The sequence below is a fragment of the Chiloscyllium plagiosum genome, unplaced genomic scaffold (genome assembly GCF_037043375.1).
Source record: "Chiloscyllium plagiosum isolate Xiang-an unplaced genomic scaffold, Cpla_swu_hap1 HiC_scaffold_24, whole genome shotgun sequence".
Taxonomy (NCBI): domain Eukaryota; kingdom Metazoa; phylum Chordata; class Chondrichthyes; order Orectolobiformes; family Hemiscylliidae; genus Chiloscyllium; species Chiloscyllium plagiosum.
In genome coordinates this window covers 29,847,616-29,860,380 of record NW_028270162.1, presented here as the reverse complement: position 1 = coordinate 29,860,380, position 12,765 = coordinate 29,847,616, and the positions used below count along the sequence as shown (strand labels likewise).

General features: G+C 41.3%; 1 protein-coding gene across 12 annotated transcripts in view; it reads left to right on the top strand.

Annotated features, from left to right (window-relative positions):
* Positions 1 to 611: 611 nt before the first annotated feature.
* cux2b (cut-like homeobox 2b) overlaps positions 612 to 12,765 on the top strand; it is a 327,011-nt gene continuing 314,857 nt past the window's right edge. For 11 of the 12 annotated variants that reach the window (XM_088000027.1, XM_088000020.1, XM_088000024.1 and 8 more), the window contains exon 1: positions 1,029 to 1,163. In XM_088000027.1, the coding sequence (XP_087856153.1) occupies positions 1,101 to 1,163 (63 nt within the window). In that variant the 5' untranslated portion in view covers positions 1,029 to 1,100. Of the gene's footprint in view, positions 633 to 1,028; positions 1,164 to 12,765 lie in introns of those variants that run through there. The other variant, XM_088000026.1, reaches the window with a different exon arrangement.

Here is a 12,765-nt window from a genome sequence, read left to right as displayed (position 1 = left end):
AGCTGTGGGTGGTCCCTGTGTGGAACACCGGCTCCAGATAAAAGTCGGTCGCGCAACGGAAGACAATTTGCAGCTGGAATTTGTAACCTTTCATGTCGCCGCAGATTCATCAAAGTAGGACATAAAGGAATTATACACCCGAGTCATATAACCAGGTGGTCTCTTTTTGGTTTCACTGCTGCGGGTCTCTTGGAGAAAACAATGTTAATAAAAGCAAACTTAATCCAAGAGAGAGAAAAAAAACCTAAGGAAGCTGAAAGTTGCTAAAGCGACTTCAGATCCTGAGGGTTGGAGCCGGTGGCTGGACACTGTCCAGTCATTCTGGAACAGAGCTGACAAAGCGATCAAATCACCATCCGTTCGCCCACAGTGTGGCTCTGCCACTCACTGAAATCATCGGTACACAAATAGACAAATAATATAGTGAGGTTCTCACCGTTTCAATAACACATTCTCTGAAAGTATAGTGTAAACACTGGAGAAAAAGTGACAAGATTTTTCTAAAGTGGAGAGAAATCGCTCCCCCCCCCCGCCAAAAAGGTTGCCTCATTGCATTTGTAATCCAGATGAAAGCGCCACCGCACGTTAAAGATGGCAAAAAAGTGACACCTCAGAAAAGTGCATCTTGATAGGTACGAGGTGTGTAAAATCTGTGTGGAATATTGGTAAAAGATGCCGCAATTTGCTCAAAAGGTTTGTCATGACCCGCCCACACTGCTAAATGTTCACTTTGCTGTTTGTGATAATCTGATCAAAAATCAAGCTCTTCGGAAAAATTGAAGTTCAACAACAATTCTTAAAAAAAATCCAGGAAGACCGTTTCTATCTCCTTCAGAGAGGAGAAAAGGGGGCGTGAGGAAAAAGGGGGGAAAAAGAAGAGATGAGGCAGGAGCCGGGGTTTGGCAGCAGTGACTGTAACCCCTGAGTTCTGTGTGTGTGTGTGAGTGAGTGAGTGTGTCTCTCTGTGTATGTGGGGGGTTTGGAGTTGCCTCTTCTGTGTATTATTTGAAGTGGCCAGTGGAGGCGGGAATCCAGGCCGGGTATTGAGAGGAGCCGAAGGAAAAAAATAAAGAGAAAATATCGCTTCAATATCCCTCAAGATGGCCGCCAATGTGGGATCGATGTTTCAATATTGGAAGAAATTTGATCTACGGCGCCTCCAGGTTAGTGAGAAAAGCTCTCGCTTTTACCCCCTGAATATGAAAGGGAGAGGGAGAGGGGGTCAGCGCCGCCCAACACGGGCTGGGCACGGGCTTTTTTGTGGGTTTTTGGAGGCACTCGGTGAGAGGAAAGTCGCAGCTTTCGATTGATACGTATTAGAAATTGATCCCTGCCTTTGTTCGGTTCAATGATCGATCAGCAGCAGCAGCGCAGTGAAGATGGTGCCGCGCTCCGCCAGTGTGCTTCATTTCAGCGGCCACTATGTGAGACTAGCTCCCTCTCTACTCACAGCACACACACACAGCAAGAAAGTACAAGTCATTCAGACAATTTAGCGGGGAATGTAATATGCTTATGAGGATAGCAAAAAAAGCTTTGTTTAAAAAAAAACTCTAAGATGGAAACAAATAGGTAAGGGACGATTGGTTTGTGGAAATAAAGCTGGGTTCGGTACAATTTACATTTGCTTGTTTTATGACTCTGCGAGATCGGCGCGTTTTTTTTTAAAAAAGCTGTATTCCTAAAATGTTTATTAACTTTTCTTCCTGCCTCCCAACACTTGACGGTGTACAGTATCAGTCAGTAACGTTACAGCGGACTTTTATTTATAGATGGCTCATTCGCTTTAACTTGGGCGGCGGATTAATTAGATAACTTTTAAAATTGTTTTTTATTTATGTTGGTAATAAATGAGACAGATATCTTTTTTTCGGGTTGGAATGTAACCTCCGAGAGGAAATTGACTGGGGTAGTGATCTTTCCTTAACCGTTAATGTAGCAATCAGCCAAGGTTTACAGGACAAAACCAACCCCCCCCCCCGTGATGGTGTGAATGTCTTTCGGGTTAATTTGGAATGTTCCGGTTGCTGGTTCCAACTTTATGTCAGACAGTCGGCTGCTGTGCTGTGGTATTTTGTAAACCTCTGCGGAACGGGACCTTCGGTCTGAGCAGTGTAATTGTATTCGCTTGCTAATGTTTAGTAAATCAGACCCGGAGACACCAGCGCTTTGGATGATTGATGTTCTGTAACATGGGAAATGACAAGAACATCGCAAAGAAATGGAAGGGAGGGAATTGTGCCCTCGGGCTACCAGGAGCCCCTGTCCTGGGATTTGGATGGCCCACTTGATTTTGTTTCTCTCCTTGGGCCGCTGGGATTCAGCAGCCGTGTGGTCTTTCCGCTGGTTTGTTTGAGGAGGGGTTGGGGCGGTGTGTGATGTTTTATTGGGGATGTCATGCTTGGGTCTGTCGCCTTGTCCAGGCCAGATCTGATGGCGCCGCCCCTCGATTGGGGACTAGAAGGTGACCTTGCCAGTCTGCTGCCCTCCCCATAAGCTTTCCAACAATTCCATTCATTTGCCTGCGCTTTATATGTCTATCGAGTCGGAAAGGAGACATTGTTTATCCAGACGGCAGGTGGAACTGGCACCATCCTCCACTCGGAGTGTCTGTAGAGGTTTGAACAGTTGCTGGTCAGAGCAATGGGATTGTCTCACCACCCCCCCCCCCACTTAATAAATTTGTATAACTTCAATTAGGAAGTGGAGAGTGAAGACATTCCAGGAGCGAGAATCACAGAATTGAATGTCTCTCACAGTTTGCTGTATCATTTGCACGTAACTATTTTAGAAATGTTTCTTTCGGAGAAGTATTTTTAGATTGTTCTCGTCAAGGTTGTTGTCACAGGCGAAGATATTTCAGTGAGTTTTTACATCTGGGCTTTAATGTAGCTATTTTGTGTTTTGACGATTTTGTTGGGAGATAATTATTTCTTAATGAGGGGTGAGGATGTAGATATCAAAAACAAACTCTCCAATGCTCCTGGTCTTCAACTTTGAAATCACATCACAATTTTTTGTTCTGATTTTTAAAGAAAGACAGATTGGATAATTTACTCATTATTTATTCGTAAGGTTTTTTTTCATCCTCCCTCTTCCTGATACTGTTCTGTTTCCCTGAGCGTTCTCTGACTGTTCTAGGATATAACTGTATAGATTTCAGGCAGTTACTGATATTCATGCATCAGACTAGATGTGAATGATAACCGGCATTTTGACCTGCCTTTGCCTGATGCCCACACACCTTAAGCAGGAGTTTCCGGATATTGGATGGAATATGAGAGTCTTTGTTTAAGCTCTGCTTAACCAATAGACCAATGAGCCAATTGTATTGAACGTGCTTTGGCTCTAGCTAAATTCAGCTCATGTTGCACAAACTGGGGAAGAATAGCTTGGGATATTTTTGAACCATTCAATTCAGATCAGCAGTGGTAGCACCTTTACTTTTTGAGTGACCAATGACTCTCAAAGATACAAGGTAAACTGAGATGTAATTATTGATGGTTTCCATTGAGCTAATTTGATGTCTCAGTTTTGAAGAAAGGTAGATTCTAAATGCGGATGGATTGAAGTATAGAAGTGCATCTGATAAGTTTACTTTTCCAAATTGCACAAAGATTTATTGGATGAAGGGGACAATAATGGTCTCTGACTCCCATTCCTTTCCACACATTACCATCTGGTGATCACTTTGAAAGTAGGGGTTTCTCTGGCCTTTACTGTTTTCTTTGCAAGGTTTTAAAATAACTTGTAACTTGTTGCTGAAATATCACTGTCATTGACACAAAACACAGCGAGACACTGTTACACTGTTCTGCTGCATTCATGCCAAAACTGTGATTTTTAAAGTTTGTAGCTCAGTAGAGCCAAGAATACTTCAGCTAAAAATATTTTAAATGAGCAGAGAAATATTATTTGACTAATTAGTGTTAAATTAATACATTGTATCTATTTGATTAACAGGAAGCTCAGTGAAAACAAACTGTGATAGAGGGAAAAGAATGGAAGAAGCTTTGTTTTCACTAGAATTTGTCTGCAACTCTCTTTGCTACTGATTTGATAGTTTAGTACATTATATATAACAATGTTAGAGTACAGATTGGGTACAGAGAAAAAAATATGTTCACCCAAAGAGATTGACGGGATAAATTTTCAAGATAAATTTGGACATTACTGAATTGTCTGTAGAGAGGGATAGTTTTTTACCTTCCTGTCTAATTTTGATTTACTGACATGTACAAGTTTGAAAATGAAAACTTTTAATATATTTTTATTGATTAACTTTGCTTTGGGGAGAACTCCCAATTTCTGCAGTGAATAGCCCAATTTATAAATAACGTTTTTGTGTCTCATTTATCCCAAATACCACCTCTTCAAATATCAACTTCCTAATTTATTTGAGAGGGGAAGGTGATTTGCAGGGCTTGAGAGAATTCTCCTACGTTTCAGAGATCTAGTCCACATGGACACGAACCACAGCCCATGACTAACTTTTGTCTTTGGTACCAAACTTATGATCACAGAGTCCATACAATTATATGGGAAGTAATCAGTCGAATTGGTATGACAATGGTGTTCTTTGAAAAGAACATATGTCTTCAGCATTCACACAATGAACGACTTTGGAAATTCAGAAACTGCTAAATTATGATTAAGGTGCATCCTGGTAAAAATTGGAGGAAGTTTTATTCTGCATCAGAAAGTATTCTAGCTGACCGGCAAGCAGTCAATGCAATCACTGGGTTTCTGAAGTGGAGAGATACATATTCCTCAGCTCTAAAGATCATTCCTTGCACTACTGAAAAATAATTTGTTAGACTTGCACTAAACACAGCCAGAGGATTTGATATGGAACCAGAAAATTCTGGAAACAGCTAAAAGTTCAGGCAGCATCTGTGGAGAGAGAAACAATGAGTTAAATGTTTCAGGTCAATGACCTTTCATCAGAGTTGGGAAAAGTTTGCAATGTAACAAGTTTTCAGCAATTGAAAGCGGGGAGGATGGGCAAAAGAACAAAAGGGTAAGAATGTGATTGAGTGGGAGATTAATGACTGATGAAAAGAGTTGTCGCTGCTATAAAGTTGAAAAATGAGGTGCTGAACTACGAGCTTGCATTGGAATACTATAGGATGCTTGATGGTTAATGTCAAAATGGGAGCAACATGGAGAATTAAAATGGTGGGCAGTTGTAGGCTTTGAGTCATATTTGTGGATCGAATGGAAATATTTTGCAAAGCAGTTATCCAACTTGTGTTTGGTCTCCAGCAAAGGGGGAGACTGCGTTTTGAGCAGTGAACACAATACCTTAACAGAAATTGATGTAAATCAAGGGAGCATAGAGTCATAGAGATGTACAGCATGGAAAGAGACCCTTCGGTCCAACCCGTCCATGCCGACCAGATATCCCAACCCAATCTAGTCCCACCTGCCAGCACCCAGCCCATATCCCTCCAAACCATTCCTATTCATATACCCATCCAAATGATTTTTAAATGTTGCAATTGTACCAGCCTCCACCACTTCCTCTGGCAGCTCATTCCATGTACGTACCACCCACTGCATGAAAATGTTGTCCCTTAGGTCCATTTAATATCTTTCCCCTCTCACCCTAAACCTATGCACTCTAGTTCTGGACTCCCCAACCCCAGGGAAAAGACTTTGTCTATTTATCCTGTTCATGCCCCTCATAATTTTGTAAACCTCTATAAGGTCACCCCTTAGCCTCCAACGCTCCAGAGAAAACAGCCCCAGCCTGTTCACCCTCTCCCCATAGCTCAAATACTCCAATCTTGGCAACATCCTTGTAAATCTTTTCTGAACCCTTTCAAGTTTCACAACATCTTTTGGATAGGAAGGAGACCAGAATTGCATGCAATATTCCAACCGTGGCCTAACCAATGTCCTGTACAGCTGCAACATGACCTCCCAACTCCTGTACTCAATACTCTGACCAATAAAGGAAAGCATACCAAATGAACGACTTTGGAAATGCTGCCTTCACTATCCTATCTACCTGTGACTCTACTTTCAAGGAGCTATGAACCTGCACTCCAAGATCTCTTTGTTCAGCAACACTCCCTAGGACCTTACCATTAAGTGTATAAGTCCTGCAAAGATTTGCTTTCCCAAAATGCAGCATCTCGCATTTGTCTGAATTAAACTCCATCTGCCATTTCTCGGCCCATTGGCCCATCTGGTCAAGATCCTGTTGTAATCTGAGGTAACCTTCTTCGCTGTCCACTACACCTTCAATTTTGGTGTCATCTACAAACTGTACTTCTTATGCTCACATCAAAATCATTTATGTAAATGACAAAACGTAGAGGACCCAGCACCAATCCTTGTGGCACTCCACTGGCCACAGGCCTCCAGTCTGAAAAACAACCCTCTACCACCACCCTCTGTCTTCTACCTTTGAGCCACTTCTGTATCCAAATGGCTAATTCTCCCTGTATTCCATGACATCTAACCTTGCTAACCAATCTCCCATGGGGAACCTTGTTGAATGCCTTACTGAAGTCCATATAGATCACATGTACTGTTCTGCCCTCATAAATCCTCTTTGTTACTTCTTCAAAAACCTCAATTAAGTTTGTGAGACATGGTTTCCCACGCACAAAGCTGTGTTGACTATCCCTAATCAGTCCTTGCCTTTCCAAATACATGTACATCCTGTCCCTCAGGATTCCCTTCAACAACTTGCCTACCACCGGGATCAGGCTCACCGGTTTATAGTTCCCTGCCTTGTCCTTACCACCCTTCTTCAACAGTGGCACCACGTTAGCCAACCTCCAATCTCCTGGCACCTCACCTGTGACTATTGATGATACAAATACAAGAGGCCCAGCAATCACTTCTCTACCTTCCCACAGAGTTCTAGGGTACACCTGATTCGGTCCTGGGGATTTATCCACCTTTATGTGTTTCAAGACATTCAGCACTTCCTCCTCTGTAATATGGACATTTTGCAAGGTGTCAGCATCTATTTCGCTACTTTCTATATCTTCCATATCCTTTTCCACAGTAAATACTGATGCAAAATACTCGTTTAGTATCTCCCCCATTTTCTGCGGTTTCACACAAAGGCTGCCTTGCTGATCTTTGAGGGGCCCTATTCTCTCCCTAGTTTTCCTTTTGTCCTTTATGTATTTGTAAAAACCCTTTGGATTCTCCGTAACTCTATTTGCCAAAGCTATTTCATGTCCCCTTTTTGCCCTCCTGATTTCCCTCTTAAGTATACTCCTACTGCCTTTATAGTCTTCTAAGGATTCACTTGATCTATCCTGCCTTTACCTTACATATGCTTCCTTCTTTTTCTGAACCAAACCCTCAATTTCTTTAGTCATCCAGCATTCCCTATACCTACCAGCCTTTCCTTTCACCCTAACAGGAATATACTTCCTCTGGACTCTCGTTATCTCACTTCTGAAGGCTTCCCATTTTCCCGCCGTCCCTTTACCTGCGAACATCTACCCTCAGTCAGCTTTTGAAAGTTCTTGCCTAATACTGTCAAAACTGGCCTTTCTCCAATTTAGAACTTCAACTTTTAGATCTGGTCTATCCTTTTCCATCACTATTTTAAATCTAGCAGAATTTGACATCTTGGATGGTAAGAAAGGAAAAGGCATGAGGAGAAGTGTGGCAACTCCTGTGTTTGCATTCAAAGGTGTTCTGAAAGGGGACACGTGCTGGGGCTGTTTGCAGAGTCCCTTCTGCAGGCTAGAATGGAAAGGTGTTTCCATTCCAATGGATAGTGATGTCCTGCAATAGATGGTGGACAAAGATGTGTTGAATGCAAAGGCTGGTGGGTGGAAGGTGAGAACAAAAGGCAACCTTTTGTGATTGTGAGTGGAAGGGGATGGAGTGAGAGCAAAATATGGGAAATACTGTGGACAGTTTGAGGGCCCTATCAATCACTGCTGGAGGGAATAGGTTGAGGCAAAAGAAAAATATGTGGAAGAGGATTTGTTATTTTGGTCCCAAATTCTTTCTTTCTTTATTTATCTGTAATGAATGGATCAATTTCACAAGAATACTTGACTTTCGTGTTATTTACATGAACCCTAAGTATGCATTGTGGGAATGATGGGTAATATTTATTTAAAGATTAAATGAGATATAATGGATTGTAAGCTTGTTGCATTGTGTATGCGACAGCTGTTTATAATGCATGTAGGTTGTTGATTTTTTTGTTTGGGAGAATATCAAGTAATCCCGTAGTTAGCTTATTGGAATGTGTTGCACAGTATTGCTAGATAATGTGATTGTGCATGTGTGCCATGTTTTGTAGTGTTTGCATGTTGGCAAAAGAAATAAGTAACAAGAGAATGAACTTGCAGTTACACATAGCACCCTTCCCAAGACATTATAAAGCACTCTAAAGACAAATGAATCATTTTTGAAATCTCGTAGTACCACTATTATAAGAAATGCAGATAAAGAACAACAAAAATAGATAATTAGATTCTTTATCAAGTGTTGGATAATGTTGACAAAAATCAATGGAAGCGCACCTGCATTTCAAAAAGTACTAAGGGGTCTCTTATCTCCCCCATTGAAAAACCTAGTGATAGTTTGAAGACAACATCTATTACTGTTCAGCTGTCTATTGGGACTGCACAATAGTAGCACCTATTACTATTTGGCCCCATTGCAGTGCACTCTAGTGTTAGCCTAGTTCATAGTCTCACATCTTTGAAGTTGTGCTTGAACCCAGGACTTGTGCTATAGGGGAGCATGGTACCACTGAACCATGGCAAACATGTAGAAGTTTGTCTGTGAATTTGAATGCCTTTGTTTCCTTGAGCGTTTGTTTTGTTTCATCCCTGTCTTTTTTCTGTTAACATTGCATTCTCCCTGAGAATAACATGGAGAAGCCCAAGTCATTCTTAATTATAATTAATTTTATCATTGAGTTTTGGAAGATATTCATGAGAGGCTCGGAGTGAAGGGAAATTGTAGCTTAATCCTGTCATGACCCAGCTCGAGGGGCCTGTATATGTCCAGCAGGGTCACTGTACATCAAACAGCAGAAGGAACCATCTTCCCTCTGCCATATATATCCATGCTCCCATGCGTTCTTCCTTAACCAAGACCAAATGTATCATTTCCTACTGCCTCCCTAGATAAACTCAACTAACAGTGCAGATTATGGATCAAACTTGGGACCTAGCTGCTTTCATTTAATTGGAGCTGCTTATTGGATCAACACAGACTAATGAGTACATGGCTCTTTGGTTCTTGGTATTCTTTTTGAAAATCTAGCTGTGGGACTTGTGCATGGATATCAAAACATGGCTCTGAGGTGAATTAGTTTTGTAACATAAGTTGCTGATGGGATCTCTAACCATTATGTCTAGTATGGGCAAACGGGCTGGGAAATCAGAAGCACAGTGTTGGCTTTTTGTCTTACGGATTGATTTACTAGCAACTTTGATGTCAGTATTGTGATGTCTCCATTGTGTGATCTTTTATGTCACCCTGAAATGTGATCACAATGGGACTGGGAAGGAAGATAGAATTTAAGATATAATTCATTGGAATTTATTCCAAGAATAATTAGAATGTGTCCCAGTGGCTATGTCATAGTCTTTAATTTAGTACTGGAATAATTCTTGGTGCTATCTGCTCATCTATAATGTTTGCACATCTCTATGCTATGGAAACCAAAGCTGAAAATAGTTTGTCCAACCAGTACCATTTCCCACAGCATTTCATGAGACTTAATTCATTAACTTGCTGTTGCTTTCATTTTGATACTTGTACTTGAGGAGGAAGCTCCACAAATATCCTCACCCTTGACGATGGGGGAGCAAAGAACATTAGTGCAAAAGGTAAGGCTGAAGCATTTGCAACAATCTTTAGCTAGAAGTGTTCAGTTAATGTTCCACCTCTACTGGCATCGCAGATTCCAGTCCTTAGCCAATTCAGTTCACTTCATATTGTATCTAGAAACAGTTAGAGGCACTGAATACTACAAAGGCTACGGCTCCTGACCACATTTCGGCAATAGTACAGAAGAGATGCTGCTCCCCTAGCCAAGCTGTTCCAATACAGCTACAACATTGGCATGCATCTGACAGTCTGGAAAATTGCCCAAGTATATCTTGTATTCAAAAAAAAGGAAAAAATCCAACCTAGCCAATTACTGTTCCATCACTCCACTCTCAGTCATCAATTAGATGGTAGAAGAGGTCATCACCAGTGCTATCAAGCAGCACCTGCTCAGCAATGACCTGCTCACTGATGCCCAGTTTGGGTCCTGCCAGGGTTGATCGGCTTCTGATCTTTTTACAGCCTTGGTTCAAATGTGGACAAAAGGGCTCAATTTCAGAGAGAGTGGCTGCCTTTGACATCAAGACCACAGTTGACTGAATGTGGTATCAAGGAGCCCGAGCAAAATTGGAGTAATTGGGAATCGACTGATTGGAGTTGAACCTGGCATAAAGGAAGATGTTTGTATTTGTTGGAGGTCAAACATCTGAGCTTCAGGACATCTCTGTTCAGGGTAGTGTTCCAGACCCAACCATCTTCAGCTGCTAATCATGAGGTCTGAAGTGGGGATGCTCATTCATGACTTCTGATAACTAAAACAGTTAATGTTCAAATGCAACAAAACCTGGATGATAGGGTTTGGGAGTTTGCAGGTGACAAGTAACATGTATGCCCTTACAGTTTCCAGGAAATGATTGTCTCCAAGAAAAGAAAATCTAACCCCTTTGACATTAAATGGTATTACCATTGCTGAATTCTTCATTATCAACATCCTGGTGGTTACTACTGACCAGAAACTGAAATGGATGAGCCAAATAAATAGCAGGTTCAAGGATAAGAATCCTGGAATGGTAACTCATCTCTTGATTTTTCAAAGCCTGTCCACCATCTACTGGACCCAAGTCAGGAGTGTGATGGAATACTCCCCATTTGCGTTGATGGGTGTAGCTGCAACAACATTCAAGAAGTTTGACACCATCCAGGCCAAAGCAGCCCAATTGATTGGCACCGCATCCACAAACATTCACTCTCTCAACCACTGATGCTCAGTAGCAGCAGTGTGCACTATCGACTAAAGAAATTCACCAAATTTCCTGAGACAGCACCTTCCAAACCCACAGCACTACTATCTAGAAGGACAAGGGCACTAAGTACATGGGAACCCCAAAACCATCAGGTTCTCCTCCATGTTACGCACCATCTGATTTGGAAATATATTACAGTCCCTTTACTGTTGCTGGATCGAAATCCTGGAATTCCCTCCCTAACAGCTTTGTGGGTCAACCTACAGCACATGGACTGCAGTAGTTCAAGAAGGCAGCTCACCACCATCTTCTCAAGGGCAACTGCAGTTTGGGAATAAATGCTAGCCCAACTAGTAAAACTTGTATCCCTGAATGAATACAAATAACTGCATTTCTATAATATATTTTAAATCTTAATATCTGAATAAACCTCCCATCATTTCTATTGTAATTTCCTGTACTATGTATACACCTGTTCTGTGGATGTATATGGCCCCACCAATGGAGACACTGTGGTCTAGCAAATTTGTTATAATTGCAGAAGTGTGTTGAAGAATTCATAACAACAAAAAACAATAGGAAGTACACATGCACTTTTTAAAAACTTAATACAGATGAGAACTAGTTCTAAGACCTTTAAATTATGACTGTCTGTTAACATAATATTCTTAGTCTTCAAATTCTGCATCGCCTAAAGGCCATGGTTGGTCTTATCTCCCCTAATGCAAGACCATGGAAACTCACTGGTCATTATTACATTTTAGCTATTCACTGTCTGCCGATTTGCTTAAATGATCCCTAGAGTAGTGTCAGCTACATGTTTAATAGTCCTGGGTTCGGTTTCAGTATCAAAGTCATTTATGTAAATCAAATAACAGAAGTCCAGACAGTGTTTGAATGGTCTATTGTTCAAGATTACGTTTCCAAATGGCAATGTTTAATAATATTATTGAGTATTATACCCTTTCCTAGATTTCTTTTTTGTTTGGCAACTCTGAGATCATATTCTTTTCCAATCAGGCTGCCTTTGAGGTAACGAGTTCTGATAATTTGCAAGCCTTGAAATCTTCTGTTAGGTGGAGTTATCAAAATAGTCCAAAAAAAGCCTTGTTTCTTCCAGCCTTAAATTGCAGCAAATGAAAGAGGACCTTTTCCAACGATATAAAATATTAATAAAATGATGAAGAGATGTACATATAATCTGCCAAAAAAAACCAAGTTGAGGATTAATGCCAAGAAGCAGTTCTCTGTATTGCTGTCACCTCCTACCCATACTTCTGAAGGCTGAAATGAGTTGAGATAGTTAGGTGCTATCATTGGAATGGTGTGATGTGTTGGTGCCGGTGTTGGACTGGGTTGGACAAAGTCAAAAATCATACGTCACCAGGTTATAGTCCAACAGGTTTATTTGAAAACGCGAGCTTTTGGAGTTCGGCTCCTTCCTCAGGTGTGGATGGGAGATTGGTTTCCCAAACAGTTTCCTACTGTGACTCCATTTTGAAGGCTGAAAATGGTCAAGACTATTTTGTTGGAAGTGAGAGAGGGATATGGGGGTGCAGGGAGGTGGGGGAGAAGACCTCTGAGACCAGGGAAAGTGTAGAATGCAGAACTTGATGCTGCTTTGGAGCTTGCTGCTTCAAAATGTCATTTTGGGCCCTCACATGGGGTCCAAACCCTCACTTAGGAATTCTTTGGGCTGGACCAGTAAAATGGTGTTCCATAGTCACTATACAACTGTTGAAATCTT